Source organism: Notolepis coatsorum (genome assembly GCF_963971535.1).
Source record: "Notolepis coatsorum genome assembly, chromosome: 16".
Lineage (NCBI taxonomy): Eukaryota > Metazoa > Chordata > Actinopteri > Aulopiformes > Paralepididae > Notolepis > Notolepis coatsorum.
In genome coordinates, this window is record NC_140180.1 from 16,643,232 (window position 1) to 16,667,802 (window position 24,571).

The window sequence follows — 24,571 nt, forward strand, 5'->3', positions numbered from 1 at the left end:
GTAGCGCTTGTTGTCACACTCACCTCTATGAGTTCCTCTCCACGAACTTGAGCAGTGTACAAGTACAAGGGGAAGTCCACGATGAGTTTGCTCCCAACCATGCGGGCAGTTTCCTGAGAGAGACATGAACAGTAACAGTCACAAATGGGCCTACTATAATTTGAGTTATTATTTAGTTGCACTGCCATGTTTTGGTCACTAAGTGGTGCCGTATGAGCCGTATGACCAGACATTATACAGTCATAGGCCTAACCGTATGTTATGATAATAAATGGGTGTGTACTAAATCCCAAAAGGGACAACGTCTGATTAGCTACTTGCTAAACTAAGCTATCCTGGTTATTTAATGCTGACAAGTTGACGTCACGCAGCCAGACACGTTTACAATCTTTGATACAATTGATCAGGGTTGGAATCAATTCCCTTTCAATTCAATCAAGTCTGAATTTAAACAGAAATTGTCATTTACTTGCTGATGGCAGAACATCCACTATCAAGTACTTGTGTTGTATATACCACCTTTTCATGCAAAACCTTTACAATATTTGACTTTGGATGAAAATTAATATCTTCCTGAAATGAAATGAAATGAAATGAATTGAATTGAGAGTGAATTGATCCCAACCCTGCAATCTACTGTCACTGATCACTGTTTAAAAATTGCACAGTGTTGAGCACAGTGGTTAAAGGAAAATTGGGAAATTAGCTTATCGTGGTCAATACGGCAATACTCACGCTGCATTGTGTGGTATGTCACAGGAAGCTCGTTCCAAGTTTTAAGAATCAGCTGGTCTTCAGGTTGAAGATTTTTAATTTCTGTCCACTTGTGTTCCCTCGCCAGCTCTGCTCGCTATATCTTCAGCTACAGATACTATTAGCTGTATCTTCAAAACTAATTTCTGTTTACTTTAAAATGACACAGTATTATTAAGAAATATCACAAGTATTTATAAAAAAAAAAAAAAAAATTTAATTTTTTTTACTCAAACATTTCTGGGAGCCATATGCTGTCACCAGAAGAGCCATATATGGCTTGCGAGCCATAGGTTCCCGACCCCTGTTCTAGACCATTTGTGTATCTATATAATATTCAACAATTCTCTCTGAAGAGCTCATTGTGCATCTTGAAACAGTGCTGAGCATGTACTGAACAGATAGCCTAACAACATAGATTGAAGCCTGCATTTCTAGACCAGGGTGCCTTGCCTACCATTTTGCTGTTTATTTACGGCTTTCAGGTGAGGAGGAATTTTCATGTGTCGAGTCGGCTGTGATTTTGAAGACTGGGAAAATACAGTTTTCTTACCTTGTAGTAGTGACGTGAATATTTAGGAAAATAGCTTTAGGATCACTTCTGTAAAGAAAGACTTCGCTGTGGAAGAGAAATAAACCATTTGGATATCTTTGTTTTACACCGGAGCGGCTGTGGCCCTTATTTTTCTTTATCAACGAACGTACTACTACCAGTAGAGTGGAACGTCGGCCCTGATACGTATATTGTGCATGTGACCGTTGACATGAAAAGAAAAAAGGTTAAAAAATAAATTAAAAAAGTGCAATTTCTTTTAATTATTTTTCTTTCTTTTACTGTATCTCTTGTGAATCGATACTCTGTAGTACAGACGTGTTTCGGTAAGTACCTTTAAAAGTACCAAATTCGGTACCCATCCCTAATAAGCAATGACGTTATAGTTTAAAGCTAAACTATACGTTTTTCTCTCTTGTTAGAAGAGGGATAACTTCTTCAGTTAGATTTGATTTGATCTTTATTTATCTTGAACATTTTCAACCATAAACACACATTTGTAATAACACAAAATGTATAAAAACGAAATAAAATACAAATACATTTAAATATATCTTCCTATGGAGGGAATAATCAACATAGCTCAAGACCAGGGCCAGACTGGGGAAATAATTCATACCGGGAGATATAGCGCGAAATATAGCCCCAATCAGGCCACTTTTTAAGCGGGGGGTCTGGGGGTCCCCCACCAGGATTTTTTTTGTTACAAAGACTTCATTTCCTGCATTCTGGTGAATTTTAGTGCATGTGAATCACAAACTAATGAGCCAACAATTGCTTAGTACAATGTACTGTTATGGACCTCAAATAAAATTGTTGTGGCACTAGCAATGCTACTCTCTCCACCTTCAAAAAGAAAAAAGCAAGAGCACAACATATTTTTCTATTTACTATTATAATACAGTTAACCACTCTCTCCTGTAAGGGCCTTTCTTTTTCTTTGTTTTATCCCTCTCTCCTCCACCCTTTCTCTTTCTTCCACTGTCCATCTTGACATCAACGTTAATTGACTTTCGCTCTACTGCAGGGGTCTCAAACTCAATTTACCTGGGGGCCGCTGGAGGTGGAGTCTGGGTGAGGCTGGGCCGCATCAAATATTCCACAAAAAAAGGGTTTCAAGTATTCAAAAAAAAGTACAACTGATCCAATCTTCTCAATCTTATCTTCAGGCTTCTTAGTGGTGTCAGTAGACTTATCCACAGCTGTGTCAGTAGACTTATCCACAGCTATGGAAATGCACTGTGCCAGTATTTCAGTTATTCTGGTTGCTGTGCGATCTGAGGGGGATTTGCTTTTGTTTGCCTTCAAACATGGTCTCCATCACTTCATCACATTATTTTCAAATAGCTATACCGTTTCTTGGCATATAGTCACATAATTGGTTTGGTGCTGGGACCAGGGGAGTAGCTGGGGGGGGGGGGGGGGGGGGGTTAGGATGATTCCAAGGGCCCAGCAAATGCCCCACATTTTTTTATAGATTGGGGGCCCCACATTTTTTAATAGATTGGGGGCCCACAAATTGATTATTTCATGGGGCCCAGAATCTCCAGCTACGCCCCTGGCTGGGACTCAGCATGAACAGATTATTTTCCCGTCCATTCACCTTTGAATGCAGTCGACATTTCTTTTACTGACCATCTTTGAAAATGCCATATTTTTCTGCTGCCTGCCTGCTGGCGAAAATAGGCTAATAGCTACATTTATCTCACATAGATAAAACTGGGAGCGAGTTTACTGTAGAATAGATGCGCTGTCAACTCTGCTCCGATTTGAACTGAAAGAGAGAGACGACATGCAGTCCGTGAAGACCCGCCCTACTCCCCTACTCTGCATCTGATTCGCAGACTGTGGGTGAGGGGGGAAAACGCTGACGGGACGCGTATGTGATTGGACCAGACCCATACACAGACACACAGTGGCAGTGCTGCGGGACATGCAGAGCACTGCTCGCAGAGGAGAGAGAGAGCGAGGATGCATTTGCTTCCACTTTACTTGATATCACTCCGGAATCACGTTTCAACCAAGTCACTAACATAACGTTGCTGTCATGAGCCTGCGCTATGGTAGCCTACAAGTGATAAAATAAATAAAACTTCCAACTCTCGCGCAACGACTCGGCAAACAGTTGCGCGCGGGCCGCACTAACACTAAACGTTGACGTCCAGTAGGGGGCCGCAAAATATCATCCCGCGGGCCGCAATTGGCCCGCGGGCCGCGAGTTTGAGACCCCTGCTCTACTGTATCTCTCCCGAGTCCCTCACTACCTGGCTCACTGCCTGGCTGTTATTCTGCATCTGAGTGCCGTCTGCCATTCCATTCGCCGCCTCCGCTGTCAATCAGTTGTATCGCCTGGTCCCGCCTCCACCAATCACAAGCGGCAGCACGGCTCCATTGTGTGTGTGTGATCCGCGTGAGGGAGAGAGTCAGATAGTTCTCCAACTCTGTCACAGACAGTGAAATCCTGGTTGTTCCCCACCCACCTAGGTTATCTAACTATCGCGCCGCGCCGCCGCCAAAACTAGAAACAATGGCATGGCAAAAAAAAAATTAAAAAAAATTATATATATTTTTTTTTTTTTTTTTTTTTTTATATATAATTTTTTTTTTTTTATCTGTGCAGGCCAGGCCACCGGGAAAACTCCCGGTGCTCCCGATGGCCAGTCCGGGCCTGCTCAAGACAAATGGTTTTGTTCGAGAAGGGACAGAAAGAAGCAAAGCTTATCTGGTCCTGCCCCTTACAATATCATATTAATATGTAATAAGTTATCTATCAATATATAGTTAACTAACGGAATAGATAGTTAACTAATCAAAGTATCAGAATGTTTATAGAAATTCCTGTGGCCTGCGGGCCATCCTCTCCTCAGTCACGACTCACGAGAGCACTCGCAAATTATGCTGCATGCATATCATTGTCAAACGGTGCACGTCTCGAGTCGTGCCACTGTCGGTCGCTTGGTTGACAGTGGCACGCACGAGACCACTGCACAAGACCTGCGATAATATCAGAATGTTTCATAAAAATTCCCGCGGTGGCCATACTCTCAGTGCACGTCTCATGATAGCTGTCGGTGGCTATACCAGTCATCAACACCGTAATGACCAAACGACCAGGATATTCTTCATAGCATTAACACATTTATTGACCCAGAAAATGTGTAGTTTGACATAGGGGTGGACGGTATAAACGCTATGAATTTGCGCTATGGTATGGATTTTGACTATACCTTGTAACCGGTAGAGCAACTCTAAAATAGCAATGACGTCATGTAACCACAGCCAGGGCGTGACTATTTCACTCGTATTTGCCCCCAAAAATAGATAGAATTAGTCATAATAGATGTGCGAACTGGAAAAAGTTATTTATGAGCACAGAGGCTTCACGCAGTGGGCGTGTCAACGTGCAATTGTCATTTCATAATACACAGAAGCAATAGCTCTTCCACCCTGCGTTTGAAGGCTGCATGTGACAACTTCTCTCGCAAGTCACTCAGTTTCTATGTGTAATGTAAACTGCAATGAGTCCAATGGTCTAACATGCTTTGCATCCTCGCCATTCTGGAATGCCCACACCGCGCTAAAACCTTATGTAATGTTAACTGTCGATGTACTATCGTCAGCAAGCTAATGTTAGCTGGCTCCACTAGCAGCCTGTCGATGTACTAGCCTCAGCAAGCTAACGTTAGCTCCACTCTAGCAGCCTCCTCCCTCCCTCTCTCTCTCTCTGCTAACAATCCTGATTCGATTCTTGAACCTATTTAATTAAAAAGGAAGATATTGATGGACATTAGCTATAGTATATCTCAGCAGCTGTAACAGAATAACAGTGTTTTACCCCTTCAGAAGCATTTATATAGACATTTTGAGATAAGTTAATATACCGTGATATATACCGTTACCATATATGCTTCAAATTATACCATGATATACATTTTAGACCATACCGTCCAGCCCTAGTTTGACACCAAAATTGATATATGTTCAACATTCTAACAACAAACCCTAACCCAATGTTCGACACATTTGTACCACATGCACAAACCTGCTTGATTATTGCCCCAAATAGCATGCAAGTTGGACAAAGTGGGTATGTCTGGAAAGAAGAGGCTTGTGGGTACCTATAAAACCAATGTTCACTCTGATATATTCATGTGAACAGCCAAGGGACCTTTTGGAAGATGAGCATGGCAGTTTTTTCTAGGTGAAAATTTAACATAATTTTGAATCATTGCCTATTAAAACCCCCTTCCCAACAGTTGGGCTTAATGAAAATGATACAAATGGAAAGCTTAGCTTCTCTAGTTTACAGGGATACCAATACCTTTGTGTTCGCTCAAATATTGAGCGTGCTATGGACCAAGATATTTATTAATGGGCAGAACCTTGATTTTACATGGCGGCCATCTTGAAATCCATCATGATGACGTGGCCCCTACCCCAAAATGAAAGCTATGGTGATGGGGAACACGTGGAAAAAATTTTGTGCTTTTGTCCGGCGCGTCCAAATTTTTTTGCTAAGCCACCGCACTACATATAGATGCCTGTCCCAAATAGGCAGGGTGAGTTCAGTGATTGAAGCATATTATAATAATATTATTAATTAATAAAATAATTGCTATAGTGGTTTTCTCAAACTCAAAATTGCTTTACACCAAGGATGGTGGAAGGAAGTATCCAACGATGTTCATTGCTAAGCATAATAATAACAATAATAATGAATAATACAAAATAACAGAATAATGAAGATTATGTAACAATGTAACATCTGCCAAAGTTCACAGTGAAACATAAAGTCAAAATATGCATCGCTCTTGATAAATAACAGGGCCTCCAATCAAAATCTTAGAATAAAATAATATTGCAAATGTCTTCAAATGTCCACTGCATTTGTGGACTGTCCAAACTTTATTTGTTTAGTCATGTAAATGCAACTTCATTATGACAAAATATTTGCTGTCTCCTTGGCTTTCCCTCATCCAGCTGTCTGTAAAATATAAATATATCTAAACAGAATAAAAAGAAAATAAGAAAAGGCTTTCCCCAGACTATCCCAAAGATTGAAACTGTCCATTGAGATCACATTCCTATTTCCAGCTAGTTTCCCATAAATGAGCATTTTCAATGAAATCTGAAATTAAAACATTGTTCACATCCAGTGCGTGTATAATATCTACACTGCTCAAAATGCTTTCATATCATCATCAACATTTATTTAAGTCTTGGGGGGGACGATTGCAAGTGGGCCCTCATTCTAAATGTTGCAGCGATTACAAAATAGGCAATGATTAAACATAAATAAATATGCTTAAAACAATAGAATTAGGCAACAATAAAAACATTAAAAAAACTGAAATACAAGCAAAACACAGATAAAAAAAAAGAAGATCTGTTAAAACAGTTACACAATGAACTAGGGAGGTTTGAGATCATGGCCCCAAGGTCAGAGAAGCGTTCCAGGAAGTTGGTGCACTACAGAGAAACGCTGACTCTCCAAGTATGGTTGTCAATATTCCAATGTACAGTTTTGCTTGTACAGTGTGTCCCCCCCCCCCCCCCACCTTTATTGGACATAATCCCATACCATAAATAATAATAATATATTGTACAATTAAATTAATTAATAATGACTTAAGATAGAAGCTGAAGGTTATCTGAGTTGTGAAACATCACAAAGTAATTAAACAGGATTCATTTTAATCATGCCTGCAGCGCAATGAAGAGGAGCGCCAGGAGGCAGCCAAGACTAACTAGTAACAAAGAGTAACTAGTAACAAAGAGTAACTAGTAACTAGTAACAAATAGTAACTAGTAACAAAGAGTAACTAGTAACAAAGAGTAACTAGTAACTAGTAACAAAGAGTAACTAGTAACAAAGAGTAACTAGTAACAAAATAACTAGTAACAAAGAGTAACGAGTAACTAGTAACAAAGAGTAACTAGTAACAAAGAGTAACTAGTAACTAGTAACAAAGAGTAACTAGTAACAAAGAGTAACTAGTAACTAGTAACAAAGAGTAACTAGTAACAAAGAGTAACTAAGAGTAACTAGTAACAAAGAGTAACTAGTAACTAGTAACAAAGAGTAACTAGTAACAAAGAGTAACTAGTAACAAAGAATAACTAGTAACAAAGAGTAACTAGTAACAAAGAGTAACTAGTAACAAAGAGTAACTAGTAACTAGTAACAAAGAGTAACTAGTAACTAGTAACAAAGAGTAACTAGTAACAAAGAATAACTAGTAACAAAGAGTAACTAGTAACTAGTAACAAAGGAAATAAAGAAAGGAATATTTGTCAAGTTCAAATGCTTTCTTTCAAGTAATTTTTCAGTATTTCATGGAGGAAGGAGGGAAGGGATGAATACATTTTTACTGAAGCAACTTCTTTTTTTTTATCCACTTTTTTTCTCATTTTTCTATTTTGCTCCCATCCCAATTTAGCCGCGCCAATTCTCCCCTCCCCTGTCTTGAACGTTGCTCGCATATGCCCCCCACTGGTCGGCTATAGGGAGGATAGAAGCCTTGCATCACATGTCCCCTCCGATACATGTGGAGGCAGCCTGTCACATCTTTTCACCTGCCAGCGCGGACTCTCATTCGGCGAGGAGTAACGTGTGGGAGGCTCACACTACCCTGACATTTCCTGTCTCTGCTGTGCAGGCATCCCCCAACCGACCTGTAGGAGTCGCTGTCCACAACGTCCAGATTACCACCCATCGACTTCCACCCGCTAACTCTGCCAATTGAGTTAGTATGACGGCCGGCCCAAGCCGGAGGCAACGCTGAAAATTCCCTATGCGAGTGTGTACAATCTTTTTCATGTTTGCATTAGTGAAAAACTGCATATTACAGCGGCTCAGCTGACCCTCCCTAGATAGTTATGCAATTTATATACATTGAGCTAGTTTCCTTTCAACAGTACTTTCTTTCAAATATCAAATTAAAAGATTGCTCTGCTGCATAAATAACATTTAAGGAACAGTACTCATTGTTCTCACACAGTTAACAGGAATAGGCACTATCCACCAATTAAAATGTTAAAACGTAATGCTCTTCTCCAGAGTCAGACAAAAAGATAGATACCACGGAACTTATTTGCATATGTACTGGGAATGTACCCCAGTGGCAACATTTTGGGAGATGGTTGCTTCCAACCTCTCCGAAATATTTGAGACCAATGTACCATCTTGGCGGCACGGTGGTGTAGTGGTTAACACTGTCGCCTCACAGCAAGAAGGTCCAGGGTTCGATTCCCGCTTGGGGACCAGGTTTCCATGATGCCAGTTACCCAGGTGGGGTATCTCCCAGGCCTTTCTGTGTGGAGTTTGCATGTTCTCCCCGTGCTCGCAAGGGTTTCCCCCCCCGATAAGATAAACCCAATGGAAAAACATGCACAACAACAATAGATCGCTAACGCTGTGGCGTCCTTGACGAAGACGGACAGGAGCACTTGGATTGGTCCCCTGGCGCGGCTCACGTTGACGCCTGTCTGCTCCCGGCTGCCCTTGGGAGGGAACGACGACGGGATGGGTTAATCGCAGATACGAATCGCATTCATGCATCGCATGCGTGCCGAATGATGACCTCTGAGCAGGTCCTAAATTATTAATTATTTTTTACCTCATGCACCTGTTACACTCATGTTGAATGACATACTGTATCCAATCTGGGCTCAACAGTAATCAAGAAACGAGCATTACTGGCAGGGCTTACAGCTGCTAAACAGCTGGTGGCAATGCGTTGAAAGCCCCCCCATTCTCTCTCTCGTAGGGCATGGATACTAATGTACCTAGACATAGTCTATAGTATATCTGTGTGTGCTAAGCTAGGCTAGCTTGCAGCCGGATAGCTTTCTGCGGAACACACAGAGAGGAAATTGGTGTCTATCTTCTTGTCTGGCTTTGGAGGAGACGCTAAGGTAATTTCCCATAATGTTGGCGTGTTCCTTTAAAAGACATGTAAACTTTAGTAAAAAAAATAGGCTCTTAGGCTGCTTCTCATTCACCTTTGTTCCCTTGTTGAAGTCAACTAACTTTGAACCTTTTCCAGCGAGGGAACGGTTATGACCATGCACTTCTTCAGCTCTGGCCTGTGTCGTTGTGCTGGTGAGATTAGGGTTCATAGTTCGACTGAGGTCAAGAGCAAGTTCAGGATGCAAAATCCCAGTGTTATTGGTCCGCCCAAGGCTAAGGCTGCATTGGTCCGTTGTGTCTGTCTCGTCTACGTCTGTTTGCATTTAATTCTCAATGAGGAGAATCCATTCGTTGGATAGGGTTGACTCTGTGTCCGTCTTCGCCAGATTTGTGTCCGTTTTGAAGGACAGAAAAGTTTGGAGAGGGTAAACTTTTGAAAATGTTACCATCCGCAAAGCTGTTGTTTCTGCAAAGGCACAATTATGTTTGATAAAAAGAAGAAGAAAAAAAACAAGGGAGAGTAATACCTTCCGTAAAAAAAGAAATCCTAAAACACAGTCTCAGAACTCCAACATTTCAGGTCAGGGTCATGTATTCTGTGCCACATGACGTATATATCACGCGGCAAGAACCTATGTACCAATATCATTTCTCTGTAATAACAAGGAACGTAGGGGTCTTGTGTACGTGAGGGGATGTGCAGTCCTGCGGTCTTGACACCCATGTGGGAAACAGGCCCGAGTCCCGCCTTAGCCAGACACATCCCCATGTAGACGTCATCGATGGGTAGAATCCTGATGGACGCAGACATTTTGTATATGAGCATGGCTGTATAGCCTGAGAGGAGGAAGCCCCCACCACCGCAATAAGGGGGGTATGAGTTGGACTCTTGTACCTGAACTGGGATATAGTACTTGCTCCCCGGCTCTCGGATAGGTCCCACGTACTGAATCAGGTGCCCAGTGAAGAGGTGCTTGCTGCCGTCATTGTCCTTGAGGCTCTGAAGGTACTCCACCATGTTGTCCGTGTTGGCGAAGATGTCATCGTCTCCGTTGAGGAGGAAACGGGCCTGGGGACAGTTCCTCTCCATCCACTCCAGGAAGAGCATCTGCTTCAGGGTGAGGTTGAAGAAGGAGTCTTGGAAGTCCCACTGCAGGATGTCGTTGTGCTCACGGTGCTCCAGTTCCAGGAGCCTGTTCAGTTTCTGCTTCTTGAATCCCGGGCTTGTCGTTCCCAAGATGAAGATCCTCCGGATCCACACGTTGTTGTGTAATCGCTCCTCTGCCCAGGTTTTTCGTAGGACTTCTCGCCGGTCGTAGTTCCTGGGGGAGCTCTTGATGAGCAACAGGAGGAAGACGTCTCCGGAGTTGTCCACTCCTCCGCATTTGCCAGGGACGTCTAGCAGCATGGGGAAATGGCGACAATGACAATAGTAGAGGAAGTCTTGGATGTTACCAGGGAGAGAGGAGAAACCAGAGACATTGGCTGCAGACAGGTTTTGCTGACAAGTTGGCCATGAGAACGCAAAGGAGCTGTCATTGTTTGGAGAACTCCTCTGATCGGTTGCCTCTCTTTTATTGGCCTGTATATGGAGGGTCACGTCATCATGGAAATCATCTTTCCTCAGAAGGACAACCAAGCATAGAAGTCCAATCAGCATCAGAGCCGTTGCCTCAAGTTTGCATTTAAATGTTCTTCTCATCCTTGTTGCTCTGCAATGACAAACCAGAACAACGTTTTCATATCAGCCGTCTACATTTAAATGTTCTTCTCATCCTTGTTGCTCTGCAATGACAAACCAGAACAACGTTTTCATATCAGCCGTCTACATTTAAATCTTCTTCTCATCCTTGTTGCTCTGCAATGACAAACCAGAACAACGTTTTCATATCAGCCGTCTACATTTAAATGTTCTTCTCATCCTTGTTGCTCTGCAATGACAAACCAAAACAACCTTTTCATATCAGCCGTCTACATTTAGAAATTATGTTGTAACTTTTAACATTTGTTATATATTTGATTACATGCATTGTCATATTAGGCCGTAAGGTGCAGGCATCGTTTCATCCCGTTCCCACCTCGGCGGACTACTAAATTTTCACTCTGGGTGAAAGATATATTGGTGTAGATTTAGGAATAAAAAGTCCATTTACAATCCTGCCCGTTTTGCGCAGAATTTTAAAGTCGGGACTAGATCTTTCCTCACGAACGGATACTTGGTTACCACAGAGTTTTATTTGACGTAATTGGTGCAAGTTCGGTCACGTATCTTGCGCTCGACCAATAGCAGCTCTCTTTGTTGCGAGGATACGGGCGACGTCCGTTCAGAAACCTACCAGGCCAGAATCATACCATTGTGGAGATATACAAACATTGTTTAGAGATCAATTTGTGTCATAAATGTCATGATATATATCTTTATATCTGTATGTCGTGTATGTCATAAATGTCATGATGAACTTGTGCTGTTCAAGTTGGTCATGAGCAGTAAAACTCCTGTTTTTATACATAATCAGATTGTTTTTAGTAATACTGTGCACAAGCATTACACTAGAGTTGAACACTGAACTCTCCACGCACAAGCACACATGAGCACACACACAACACACACACTGTACACGCTCACACACTAGCAGCCACTTTAACATGAGCACACACACACTCATGCTGCACACGCTCACACTATGGACACTTTACAGAAGGAAAGGTCACTTTAAGAATGGTATAGCTTGAGATTGTATAATATTGCATTGTATAGCAGTGTACATAAAGACCCAAGGCCTCATCCGTAGCTAACAGTGTACTGCACTGCCACAGGACCTAGCATGTCCTACCATGCTCTGTAAATAACTCATGTACAGATACCGATATGCCTACTTTGTTTACTTGTTTATTGCACTATGTCGCTCTATTGGTTGGACTCTTATTATTATTACTTGTATTATGCACATCGTTGCGGGCGAGACCCCCCGCATTTCACTGTATACCTGTATGCCGTGACAAATTAAACTCTTGTATCTCTTGTATCTTGTATCTTGTATCTAGAGGTTCCAGTAGTGGGCAGCTTGAATTGCCAGGTCCTAGAACCAGTGCTTTGGGGAGATCTTTTATTTTTAGAGCATTAACTCTTTGGAATGGCCTGCCTCGGAACCTCTGCTGCATTTACAGTAGATTCACTTTTAAAAATAATCTTAAATTGTTTTTAAATAGTTTTTAACACTGTAAAGTATTTTTTTGTTTTTGTTTTACACTAATGTAATTTTAGCTATCTTAATTGTTACAGTAGTTTCATTATGCATTGTGTGTACTGACTTTTAATAATTTTGTTTTTGCAATAGTGATTGTTTTTGTATGTTTTTTTTGTGTGTGGACCCCAGGAAGACTAGCTGGTTGCTATCGCACCAGCTAATGGGGATCCCTAATAAAATAAAATCAAATAAAATCAAATTGAAAATGGGGGACCCTGATTAGATTAGATTGTACTTTATTGTCATTATAGGGGTGTAACGGTACACAGAAGCCACGGTTCGGTACGTACATCGGTATTGGGGTCACGGTTCGGTACGAGTTCGGTACAACAGAAAAAAATAAATATATATATATATTTTTAATCCTCTCTTTCTCCGATTTTTCTCTGTTTTCTCCCCGTTCCAATTTAGTCGTTGTGCCAATTCCCCCCCCCCCCCCCCCCCCCCTACCTGGTTGTTGTGCGCATGTTCTGCTACTGGTCGGTACAAGGGAACCCTGAAGTCATCCGCACGCTTCCTCCGACACGCGCGGCGACAGCCAGTGACTCTTTTTTCACCTGGCAGCGAGGACTTTTTCTCGGAATCTGCCAGGGTGAGTGAGGGGCGGAGTTTAGTGATGTTTCGGAGGTGAAAGAAAGAGGTCTTGCAGAGGTGTTTGATGTGTGTATCATATGTGTGGGGGTCCATTTTCACGCCCAAGTTGGTGACAAGGGTGGAAAGGGGAATGTCCTGACCGGAGAAGGAGATGGTGGTGATGGTGGTTGACCGGACCTGGTGTGGGGTACCGATCAGCATGGCTTGTGTTTTGGAACTGTTGACCTGGAGAAACCTGTTGTTCATCCATGCCTTAGTCTCCTCCAGGCAAGCGGTCAGTGTGGGGGGTGATGAAGGTGATGATGGTGTGATCCAGATATATAACTGGGTGTCGTCAGCGTAGCAGTGGAACAACACACCGTGCCGGCCGATGATGCGGCCGAGGGGGAGCATGTACAGGGTGAACAGCAGGGGGCCGAGGACGGATCCCTGGGGGACACCGCAGGTGACGGGGTGGTTGGAGGATGTTGCGCCTCCAAGGGAGACACACTCAGTCCGACCAGCCAAGAGGGACTGGAATAAGCCAAGGGCTAGGTCACGGAGTCCGACATTGGAGTGGAGACAGTCCAGTAGAATGGGATGATCCACCGTGTCGAAGGCTGCCGATAGGTCGAGAAGGACCAGAATGGATGGGGTTCCAGCATCCGCCGCCATCAGTAGATCGTTGGTTACCCTGACCAGGGCTGTCTCTGTACTGTGCGCGGAGCGGAAACCAGACTGGAACTTCTCGAAGATGTTGTTGTCTCTGAGGTGTGCTTGGAGCTGCTTCGCAACTACCTTCTCCAGCACCTTTTAAAGGAACGGGAGGTTGGAGATGGGCCGGTAGTTGACGAGGGCCTCTGGGCCTCTGAGGGTCTATCATTGTTTGTGTTTCATGTTCATCCCCTCTCTCTTCTCGCTAGAAACATCGACCCACTGACAACGCAACGCAGTGAATTGAAAAATTCACATGGCAACATAAATGCACCTAGCAACTACATTTAGTCAATCAGCGTCTTCAAATATGATGGTGTGAACAACCAGACTACTGCTCTACTGCTGGTGTGAACAACCAGGCTACTGCTCTACTGCTGGTGTGAACAACCAGACTACTGCTCTACTGCTGGTGTGAACAACCAGGCTACTGCTCTACTGCTGGTGTGAACAACCAGACTACTGCTCTACTGCTGGTGTGAACAACCAGGCTACTGCTCTACTGCTGGTGTGAACAACCAGACTACTGCTCTACTGCTGGTGTGAACAACCAGACTACTGCTCTACTGCTGGTGTGAACAACCAGACGTACTGCTCGCACAATAAATTACATGGTGCTTCAGCGCTTTGGCCCTGGTCTGTTCCCGGCATTAGCCACCCTTCAATCTGATAAATAATTGTAGGCAACATTTCAAATTCTCCCCAGCTTCAACGCTTGGCCCTATCACCTCTAATAGTCAGGCAGGTTAATACTTGCACCATATTTTCCCCAAATTGACCCTGAAAATTTATGATTAGACACCAAAATTATGATCCTAAGTTACTTAGAAGCTGAGATATTGGTAGATATAGGTTTTTACATTGCAGCCATTTTGGATCTTCCAGTTGGTGTGTATGTATTTGCAGTGGCTTAGCAAAAAAGAATTGACGCGCCGGACAAAAGCACCACATTTTCCCCACGTGTTCCTCATCATCATAGCTTTCATTTTGGGGTAGGGGCCACGTCATCATGATGGATTTCAAGATGGCCGCCATGTAAAATCAAGGTTCTGCCCATTAATAAATATCTTGGTCCATAGCGCGCTCAATATTTGAGCGAACACAAAGGTATTGGTATCCCTGTAAACTAGAGAAGCTAAGCTTTCCATTGGTATCATTTTCATTAAGCCCAACTGTTGGGAAAGGGCTTTTAATGGGCAATGATTCAAAATTATGTAAAATTTTCGACCTAGAGAAAACTGCCATGCTCATCTTCCAAAAGGTCCCTTGGCTGTTCACATGATATATCAGAGTGAACATTGGTTTTATAGGTACCCACAAGCCTCCTCTTTCCAGACATACCCACTTTGTCCAACTTGCATGCTATTTAGGGCAATAATCAAGCAGGTTTGTGCATGTGGTACAAATGTGTCGAGCATTGGGTTAGGGTTTGTTGTTAGAATGTTGAACATAGAAGATAAATGTTGGTGTCAAACTACACATTTTCTGGGTCAATAAATGTGTTAATGCTATGAAGAATATCCTGGTCGTTTGGTCATTACGGTGTTGATGACCGGTATAGCCACCGACAGCTGTCATGAGACATGCACTGAGAGTATGGCCACGCGGGAATTTTTATGAAACATTCTGATATTTTCGCAGGTCTTGTGCAGTGGTCTCGTGCGCGCCACTGTCAACCAAGCGACCGACAGTGGCACGACTCGAGACGCGCACCGTTTGACAATGATATGCATGCATGCAGCATAATTTGCTAGTGCCCTTGTGAGTCGTGACTGAGGAGAGGATGGCCCGCAGGCCGCAGGAATTTCTATAAACATTCTGATACTTTGATTAGTTAACTATCTATTCCGTTAGTTAACTATGTATTGATAGATAACTTCTTACATATTAATATGATATTGTAAGGGGCAGGACCAGATAAGCTTAAGCTTTATCTTTGTAAAACAAAGATATCCAAATGGTTTATTTCTCTTCCACAGCGAAGTCTTTCTTTTTAAGTGGTCCTAAAGCTATTTTCCTAAATATTCACGGCACTACTACAAGGTAAGAAAACTGTATTTTCTTACCTTGTAGTAGTGACGTGAATATTTATATTTAAATAGTTTATATAAATATTTATATATTTATATAACTCGACACATTAAAATTCCTCCTCACCTGAAAGCCGTAAATAAACAGCAAAGCGGTCGGCAAGGCACCATGGTCTAGAAATGCAGGCTTCAATCTATGTTGTTAGTCTATCTGTTCAGTACTGCTCAGCACTGTTTCACGATGCACAATGAGCTCTTCTTCTTCTTCTTCTTATTGAAAGAGAATTGTTAAATATATATAGATGCACAAATGTTCTAGAATGTTTGATTATGACATCATACTGTGACATCACGAATGCTCTAGAATGTTTGACTATGACATCATACTGTGACATCACAAATGTTCTAGAATGTTTGACTATGACATCATACTGTGATATCACGCATGTTCTAGAAGGTTCTATTATGACAAATAATACGGTTCAATGACTATCTAAATCCAATCAATATTCCTAATGCCGTTTCAATGTAAGGTTATAAAAATAAACATATAAACATTCATATAATACAATAACCTAAATATATAGCTTTGGCTCCTCTACAATACGTTTACCTATACGATTTGACTTGATTCAACAACAAAGCAGTCAGGGCAATGGCAAGCCGAAAACGGTCGAAAGTGTAGTTATTTGAAGTTTGGATTTTTTCTTTTCACGACTGAGGTAGGTAGATAAAATTTTTAGAGACTAAAGTACTGAAAAAAGGTACCGTTGGGTACCGGTATCGATTCACAGGTACCGGTACCGTATCAGTTCAAATGTGAACGGTACCCATCCCTATTGCTTATGTCCAGAGATTCCACCTTTGATAACTAAAGTAATGACACTTGACTTACCGGTTATATGTTTTGCCTTTTTAAACATGTCCTTTATCGTGCTGTCCTCTGGCTGCGCTAAGCCAGGACAGCTGTCACGAGACGCGCACTGAGAGCTGGCCAGTATACCGCGGGAATTTTTATGAAACATTCTGATATTTTCGCGGGCACGAGACCACTGCACAAGACCCGCGAAAATATCTCCATAACAGTTAAATAAGCCTATACGGGCTAAAGAGTTATGATAATAATAATAAATGTAATGAGTGTTCCTAATAAAATGTCTATTCGATTAGCCACCCTTCAATCTGATAAATAATTGTAGGCAACATTTCAAATTCTCCCCAGCTTCAACGCTTGGCCCTATCACCTCTAATAGTCAGGCAGGTTAATACTTGCACCATATTTTCCCCAAATTGACCCTGAAAATTTATGATTAGACACCAAAATTATGATCCTAAGTTACTTAGAAGCTGAGATATTGGTAGATATAGGTTTTTACATTGCAGCCATTTTGGATCTTCCAGTTGGTGTGTATGTATTTGCAGTGGCTTAGCAAAAAAGAATTGACGCGCCGGACAAAAGCACCACATTTTTCCCACGTGTTCCTCATCATCATAGCTTTCATTTTGGGGTAGGGGCCACGTCATCATGATGGATTTCAAGATGGCCGCCATGTAAAATCAAGGTTCTGCCCATTAATAAATATCTTGGTCCATAGCGCGCTCAATATTTGAGCGAACACAAAGGTATTGGTATCCCTGTAAACTAGAGAAGCTAAGCTTTCCATTGGTATCATTTTCATTAAGCCCAACTGTTGGGAAAGGGGTTTTAATGGGCAATGATTCAAAATTATGTAAAATTTTCGACATAGAGAAAACTGCCATGCTCATCTTCCAAAAGGTCCCTTGGCTGTTCACATGATATATCAGAGTGAACATTGGTTTTATAGGTACCCACAAGCCTCCTCTTTCCAGACATACCCACTTTGTCCAACTTGCATGCTATTTAGGGCAATAATCAAGCAGGTTTGTGCATGTGGTACAAATGTGTCGAGCATTGGGTTAGGGTTTGTTGTTAGAATGTTGAACATAGAAGATAAATGTTGGTGTCAAACTACACATTTTCTGGGTCAATAAATGTGTTAATGCTATGAAGAATATCCTGGTCGTTTGGTCATTACGGTGTTGATGACCGGTATAGCCACCGACAGCTGTCATGAGACATGCACTGAGAGTATGGCCACGCGGGAATTTCTATGAAACATTCTGATATTTTCGCAGGTCTTGTGCAGTGGTCTCGTGCGCGCCACTGTCAACCAAGCGACCGACAGTGGCACGACTCGAGACGCGCACCGTTTGACAATGATATGCATGCATGCAGCATAATTTGCTAGTGCCCTTGTGAGTCGTGACTGAGGAGAGGATGGCCCGCAGGCCGCAGGAATTTCTATAAACATTCTGATACTTTGATTAGTTAACTATCTATTCCGTTAGTTAACTATGTATTGATAGATAACTTCTTACATATTAATATGATATTGTAAGGGGCAGGACCAGATAAGCTTAAGCTTTATCTTTGTAAAACAAAGATATCCAAATGGTTTATTTCTCTTCCACAGCGAAGTCTTTCTTTTTAAGTGGTCCTAAAGCTATTTTCCTAAATATTCACGTCACTACTACAAGGTAAGAAAACTGTATTTTCTTACCTTGTAGTAGTGACGTGAATATTTATATTTAAATAGTTTATATAAATATTTATATATTTATACAACTCGACACATGAAAATTCCTCCTCACCTGAAAGCCGTAAATAAACAGCAAAGCGGTCGGCAAGGCACCATGGTCTAGAAATGCAGGCTTCAATCTATGTTGTTAGTCTATCTGTTCAGTACTGCTCAGCACTGTTTCACGATGCACAATGAGCTCTTCTTCTTCTTCTTCTTATTTGAATTTCCGGCAGAGTAGACGCATCGAGGCGTATTACTGCCCTCCGCAATTCTTTTTATGGGCTCTTCTTCTTCTCCTTCTTCTCCTTCTTCACCTTCTTTTTCTTCTTCTACTGGACCCCGTCATCACCTACATTGTCCATTGGAGTGCAGCTACTGCTGCTACTTCCTGTCTGAGCCCCCCTCCGCGGGACCCACCTTGCCCCCTGCTATCTTATCCTGGGCTGCTTTGTCCCTCGCAGCCTTGTCCCTCGCAGCCCCCTCAGCCAATTCGCTATACACCACCTCCCAGTCCAGACCTTCCAATCCCAGATGTTGAACCGCTATCCTAACAATCATCTTCACCATCGCTGTTTTACCCTTAGCCTCTGCCATACCAGTAACTACCCCTGCCACGAAGGCCACAATACCTAATTTCTCCTCCCTTCCCCTCTCTACCTGCTCTACCCTCACTGCCAAATGCCCTCCTTCAACCCCCTGCACCCTTTCTTGGCTACCCTGTCCTGCCCTGCTAACCGCCCCAGCATACGTCAACTTACCCTCCCTTCTCTCTCTCCGATCCGCGACCTCCTTCATCATCACCTCGCACCCCCTAAACGCTACACTATGCTCCCCACCACAACTACAGCACTTCGGCTTCACTCCCTCTCCACACTTCCCATATTCATGTTCCCCGCCACACCTAGCGCACCTCAGCCCCTTCCTACACGTGGTAGCTATATGGCCAAACTCCAGGGCCCTCATTCATCAACGTGGACTTTGACCTTGACCTACTTCCACAAGTAAGCACGGAATTTAGAACTAGCGCACGCACAGGGAAGTCGGCATTCATCACACGTGCGTAAGCAGGCTCTACGCACACCTGTCATGATGAATCCCACCTTGGCCCTGCGCCGCAGCTTGTGCACGCTTTCACGTATTTGCATACCAAAACCGCCCCGACCAACCAAATATGGTCAGGCCCTCCCCTTCAAATACCATGAGGGAATCCCTGTGCGTGGAATGTTGGAGGATGGCAAAGCGAACGAAAAAGAGAAACTACACAGACACCGAGGTGGAGGTCCTCGTAACGGAGGTGGATAAATAAAAGGCGGATTTGTAAACGGTGATGTCAGATATCAACGGCTCCCTAAGACCATTGCTGCAATTCTGCCTGGACAGCTCAAAATACTAATAAAGACCGTTCGTTGACCACTGTTTGGCGTTGGTTGTGTTGTGTGTCATTATAACCGTGCTGTACAATATGAATGCCTTTATTAGTTGTGTTCGATTGGCTATATGATTTTTAGAGGCATCTATTTTGTTGTCGGCTAATAAAGACCGCGCTGGAATATGACTGCCTTTTCCCGTGTTGTTTGATTAATACCCACGGATTAAAGTTCTCCTCAATTCTATTCCAAATCGCGATGGATCTCCCGTCAATTTTCTACCTGCTGCATGATTTCTAGAGGCATACTACTACAATCTATTTTGATGTCAGTATTGGGTAGCCTATATAAACAATATAATACGAGAGCATATACAAGAACAATGAATCTCACTGCATGTATGATGTATCCTGCCTTTCAATACATGAACTTGAATTCCATCATATAGTCTGTCCACTATCTGGTGTCATTGCAATGCGTTTTCTATTCTTTCTTGTACAGTAAAAAGGGGGAAGAACACTATATTCATATGACTTATTCTGCTTACAGCTTCGAAATTCCACTTGTTTCGTTTAACGTAAAGCCTTTTAAATATAATCAAAACGTTCCCGTGTTTCGGCGGTCTGTGTGCAAAATAATAACGAGTTGAGCTTTATGATTTATGATGAATTGAAAATGGGGGACCCTGATGTAAACAGGACGAAAGTTGGTCTGCATCCCCAATTAACAATTGTATGTACTGAGCTGTACTGTACCCATTCTGCAATCTGTTAATAAACTTTTCAATCAATCAATCAATCAAGCTACGCGGAGCGCAGTCAGTCAGTAGCCTACACCCCGTATATTCCGAGAACGCTATATAAACCATGAATGAATGAATGAATGAGAACTTTATTAACAGATTGCAGAATGGGTACAGTACAGTACAGCTCAATACATACAATTGTTAAGGGGATGCAGACCAGAGAAAGACTTTCGTCTTGTTTACATCAGGGTCCCCCATTTTCAATTAATCGTAACATATATGACATGCTGCATTCATTCTGAGAGAAAGATCTATTATTCCAAATGCTATTTATAGGGTTTTGACCATAATTACACTACTGTTGCTATTTTACAATGAACTATAATGAACTACGGTTCATAGAACATCCAGTGTTATTATGCACAGAAGCTCATTTCCTTGTTGTAATAATATATTCTACCACTGGGCGCGAGGTACGCCAGGTCCGAAATGTGCGTAGATGTAAGCACGAAGTCAAGTTCAAGTTGAAGTTGATGAATCCCACTCTTTGCTTAGAAATGATCGTACGCACGGGTTACGCACAGATCTGTGCGTAGAACACGTTGATGCATGAGGGCCCTGGCACCTATAGCACCTAAGAGGATCATGAACAAATTCCCTAACCCTATACATCCTACGCCCTACAAACACCTCCCTAGGAACAACCCCCTCAAATGTAATCACTACCGTCCCCGTCACTGCCCTCTCTGCTCCCCTCTTCATCCTTTCTGCACTCTTAACTATGCCATTACGCCCGTTCTCCATTAGCTCTCCCACCAGCTGCTCTACTGTAACCTCGACCGGTACCCCAGCTATCACCCCCTTACATCCCCCCCCCTCTTCTCCCCTACCCTCGCCACCTTACTTATACCCACCCCCCCAATGCCCCGCATCTTCCTAGCCACCTCCACCTGCCCCTCACTACCACACCCTACGGCCAGATTCCCATCCCACAAAACTCTCACGTACTTTACCTCCCCTAATTGCTCTGCAATGAGTTTGGGCCACTCGAGCCTACCTACTTTCCTCTCACCCCTCTCCCCCTCAAGCCTGACCACTATATGGATCACTTCCGCTTTTGCCACATCTTTTCCAGCACCCTCGTCTCCCGGCCCACTTGAGCTATCGTCCCCCACTTTCTTCCTCTTCCCCCCTTCTCCCCCCCTCTCCTCCCCCCTACTCTCACCCGACCCCTCACCCTTGCCCTGGCTATCCCAATCGCTGTCGTTCCTCCCCATCTGTTTCTTCCTCTTCTTCCCCGCCGTTTCCCACACCTCTTTCTCAATCTCTTCTTTCTCACTCTCCTCTTCTTCTTCTTCTTCTTTTGAATTTCCGGCAGAGTAGACGCATCGTGGCGTATTACTGCCCTCCGCACTTCTTTTGATGATCTCTTCTTCTTCTTCTTCTTCTTCTTCTTCTTTCTTGGCGTATTTCTTCCCTCCTCATTTCTTATACTACACTAGTGGTGTTCCATCTTTAGGCCTCTTCAACTCACACTTTCTCCTTCTTCTCTGCTCCTCTTGCCTGTCCAATACTAATACATACACTAACGCTATATCCTCTGGTACAACTCTGAAGCATGCAGAAATGTCAGCACTGCCTCTGTGATCAACTGGTGGTTCTCATTATCCATGCCAAAGAATGATTTAAGAGAGAAGGAAGATACTCCCAGCTCTACCAGACTTTTATAAAAGATTTCCCTCTCTTTCCTATACCTTTCACATTTTAGGAAGACATGCCCGACAGTTTGTCTCTCCACATTCACACACCCCATCTGGATGTTTGCCCACAATGAACAAGCTACTGTTCAACCCACAGTGCCCCAGCCTCAGTCTACACATCTTCACCCTATCACTCCTTGACCCATATCCCTCCACCTTGATCTTGACCCGAGGCTGCAGAGAGAAATAGTGCCTTCCCTTGGTCCCCCTTTCCCACTCATCCTGCCACTCAGCCTCAACTCCTTTCTTTATCTTATCTCTGAGTTCTACTCTTCCCATTGAAATACCTATCTCTTCCTCCCTTCCCAGGCTCTGTTTGGCAAGGGAGTCAGCCATCTCATTCCCCGCAATCCCAGCGTGTCCCGGGACCCAACAAAACTCCACTGACCATCCTGCCTTCGCAATCCTATATAAAACCAACATTATTTCCTGAATGAGATCAGGGCGAGCTTTAGACCCACCTGCACTCAGAGCCATCAGTGCAGCAGCCGAGTCAGAGCATATAATCACCTGGCTTGGTCCCACTTCCTCCACCCACCACAATGCCCAGAGGATGGCAAGCAACTCTGTCACAAATACTGAGCTGCCATCGGATATTCTTTGTCCCTTACCGATCCCTAACCAAGGCACCCACCACCCAAATCCTGCCCTCCCACTTTCAGGATCCACAGAGCCATCAGTGTACACCTCCAGAGCCCCTGATTCCAGAAGGAACCTCTCTATTTCCTCCACAATCTCGCCCTTATCCTCCTCCTTCAAGAACCGAAGTTCAATGACTTGATCAGGCAATAGCCAAAATGGCACTGATAGCCACCGAGTGTGCTCCGCCACTCCCCCCTGATGCAGTCTCAACTTCCTGGCCCACTGATCAATACTGGCCAAAAAAGGTTTATACTTATCCCCATCTCCTGAAAGTAAACACCTAGCTGGGAAGGACAGACTTGTCCCACTCAATTTTGCCCAGTACTGTAGCCCTAACTTTACTCTCCTCAGGTTTAGGGGCAACTCCCCCATTTCCACCAATAGTGCTGAAGCAGGGGTGGTCTTAAAAGCTCCACAGCAGATTCTCAAAGCCTTGCACTGAAGCACATCCAGCTTTCGCAAATTAGACTTGGCCGCAGAGCCGTACACATAACAACCATAATCAATTGTTGACCTGATCATCGCCTGGTATATCATGCACGTGGTCTCTCTATCCGCTCCCCACCCACTCCCAGCCAAACTTCTCAGCACATTCACTATTCTTTCACACTTTGCCAGGATTTTCTCTATATGAACAGCCCAATTCAATCTTTCGTCAAACCAAACTCCCAAAAATGTAAACACCTTTACTCTCTCTAAGGGAGATCCATACATAACCAGCCTTCCCCTAGGCACCCTCTTTCTAAAACCAAAAATCATATAATTAGACTTAGAGGCGGATATTTTAAAACCCCACTTGTCTCCCCATTCCTCTACATCCCCCAGAGCTCTTTGTACCTGCTTTAAACAATACTCAACATTCTTCCCTCTTTTCCATATGGCCCCATCGTCCGCAAATAAAGACAACCCATATCCTTTTCCAATTTGCCCAAAAATGTCATTAATCATCACATCGAAGAGGACCAGACTAATCACGCTTCCTTGCGGGGTGCCATTTTCTATTTTTACAGTTTTTGAGGTTTGCCCCCCCACACGTACTTGGATCGTCCTGTCTAATAGAAAATCCTTTATCCAATTAAACAATCTCCCTCTAACTCCTAGGTCATACAATTTCAAAAGCAGCCCCTCTTTCCACAAAGAGTCATACGCCTTCTCAATATCCAAAAATACACTTATCACTACTTCCTTATTGTCAAAAGCCTGTCTAATGTCCTGGTCTAGAACAGCTACTGATTCCATTGTAGACCTGCCATTTCTAAACCCATTCTGATACCCAACATAAAGATCCTTACTTTCTAAAAAGTAAACTAATCTATTAGTAATCATCCTTTCCATAATTTTACACAATACAGACGTCAAGGCTATGGGTCGGTAAGACCCTGGGTCAGCCGCTACTTTACCTGGCTTCAAAATAGGAATGATGACGGCATGCTTCCACTCCTTTGGCAAGCAGCCTTCTAGCCACACATTATTAAACAAACCCAGTATTTCAATCATTACAAATTCGTCCAAATTCTTAAATAATTCATAGGATAATCCATCTCTGCCAGGCGTCGTATTTGCACCAGCCTGGATAGCATCCCCTAACTCTTTCATTGTAAAGTACAAATTAATCGGATTATTATTTTCTGAGCTTCTTCTCAACTTCCACTCATTCTGCGATAGCAGTTC

General features: G+C 43.1%; 1 protein-coding gene across 1 annotated transcript; it reads right to left on the minus strand.

The window, feature by feature from the left end:
- Positions 1-9,765: 9,765 nt before the first annotated feature.
- LOC311242902 (N-acetyllactosaminide beta-1,3-N-acetylglucosaminyltransferase 3-like) lies at positions 9,766-24,313 on the minus strand (the record flags this gene model as incomplete). The annotated part of the gene is made up of 2 exons (XM_084331965.1): positions 24,301-24,313; positions 9,766-10,930 (listed from the first exon to the last, which is right to left on the minus strand). The coding sequence occupies exon 2, from the start codon at positions 10,918-10,920 to the stop codon at positions 9,766-9,768; it is 1,155 nt and encodes a 384-aa protein (XP_084188091.1). The 5' UTR covers positions 10,921-10,930; positions 24,301-24,313.
- Between the last annotated feature and the right edge of the window lie 258 nt (positions 24,314-24,571).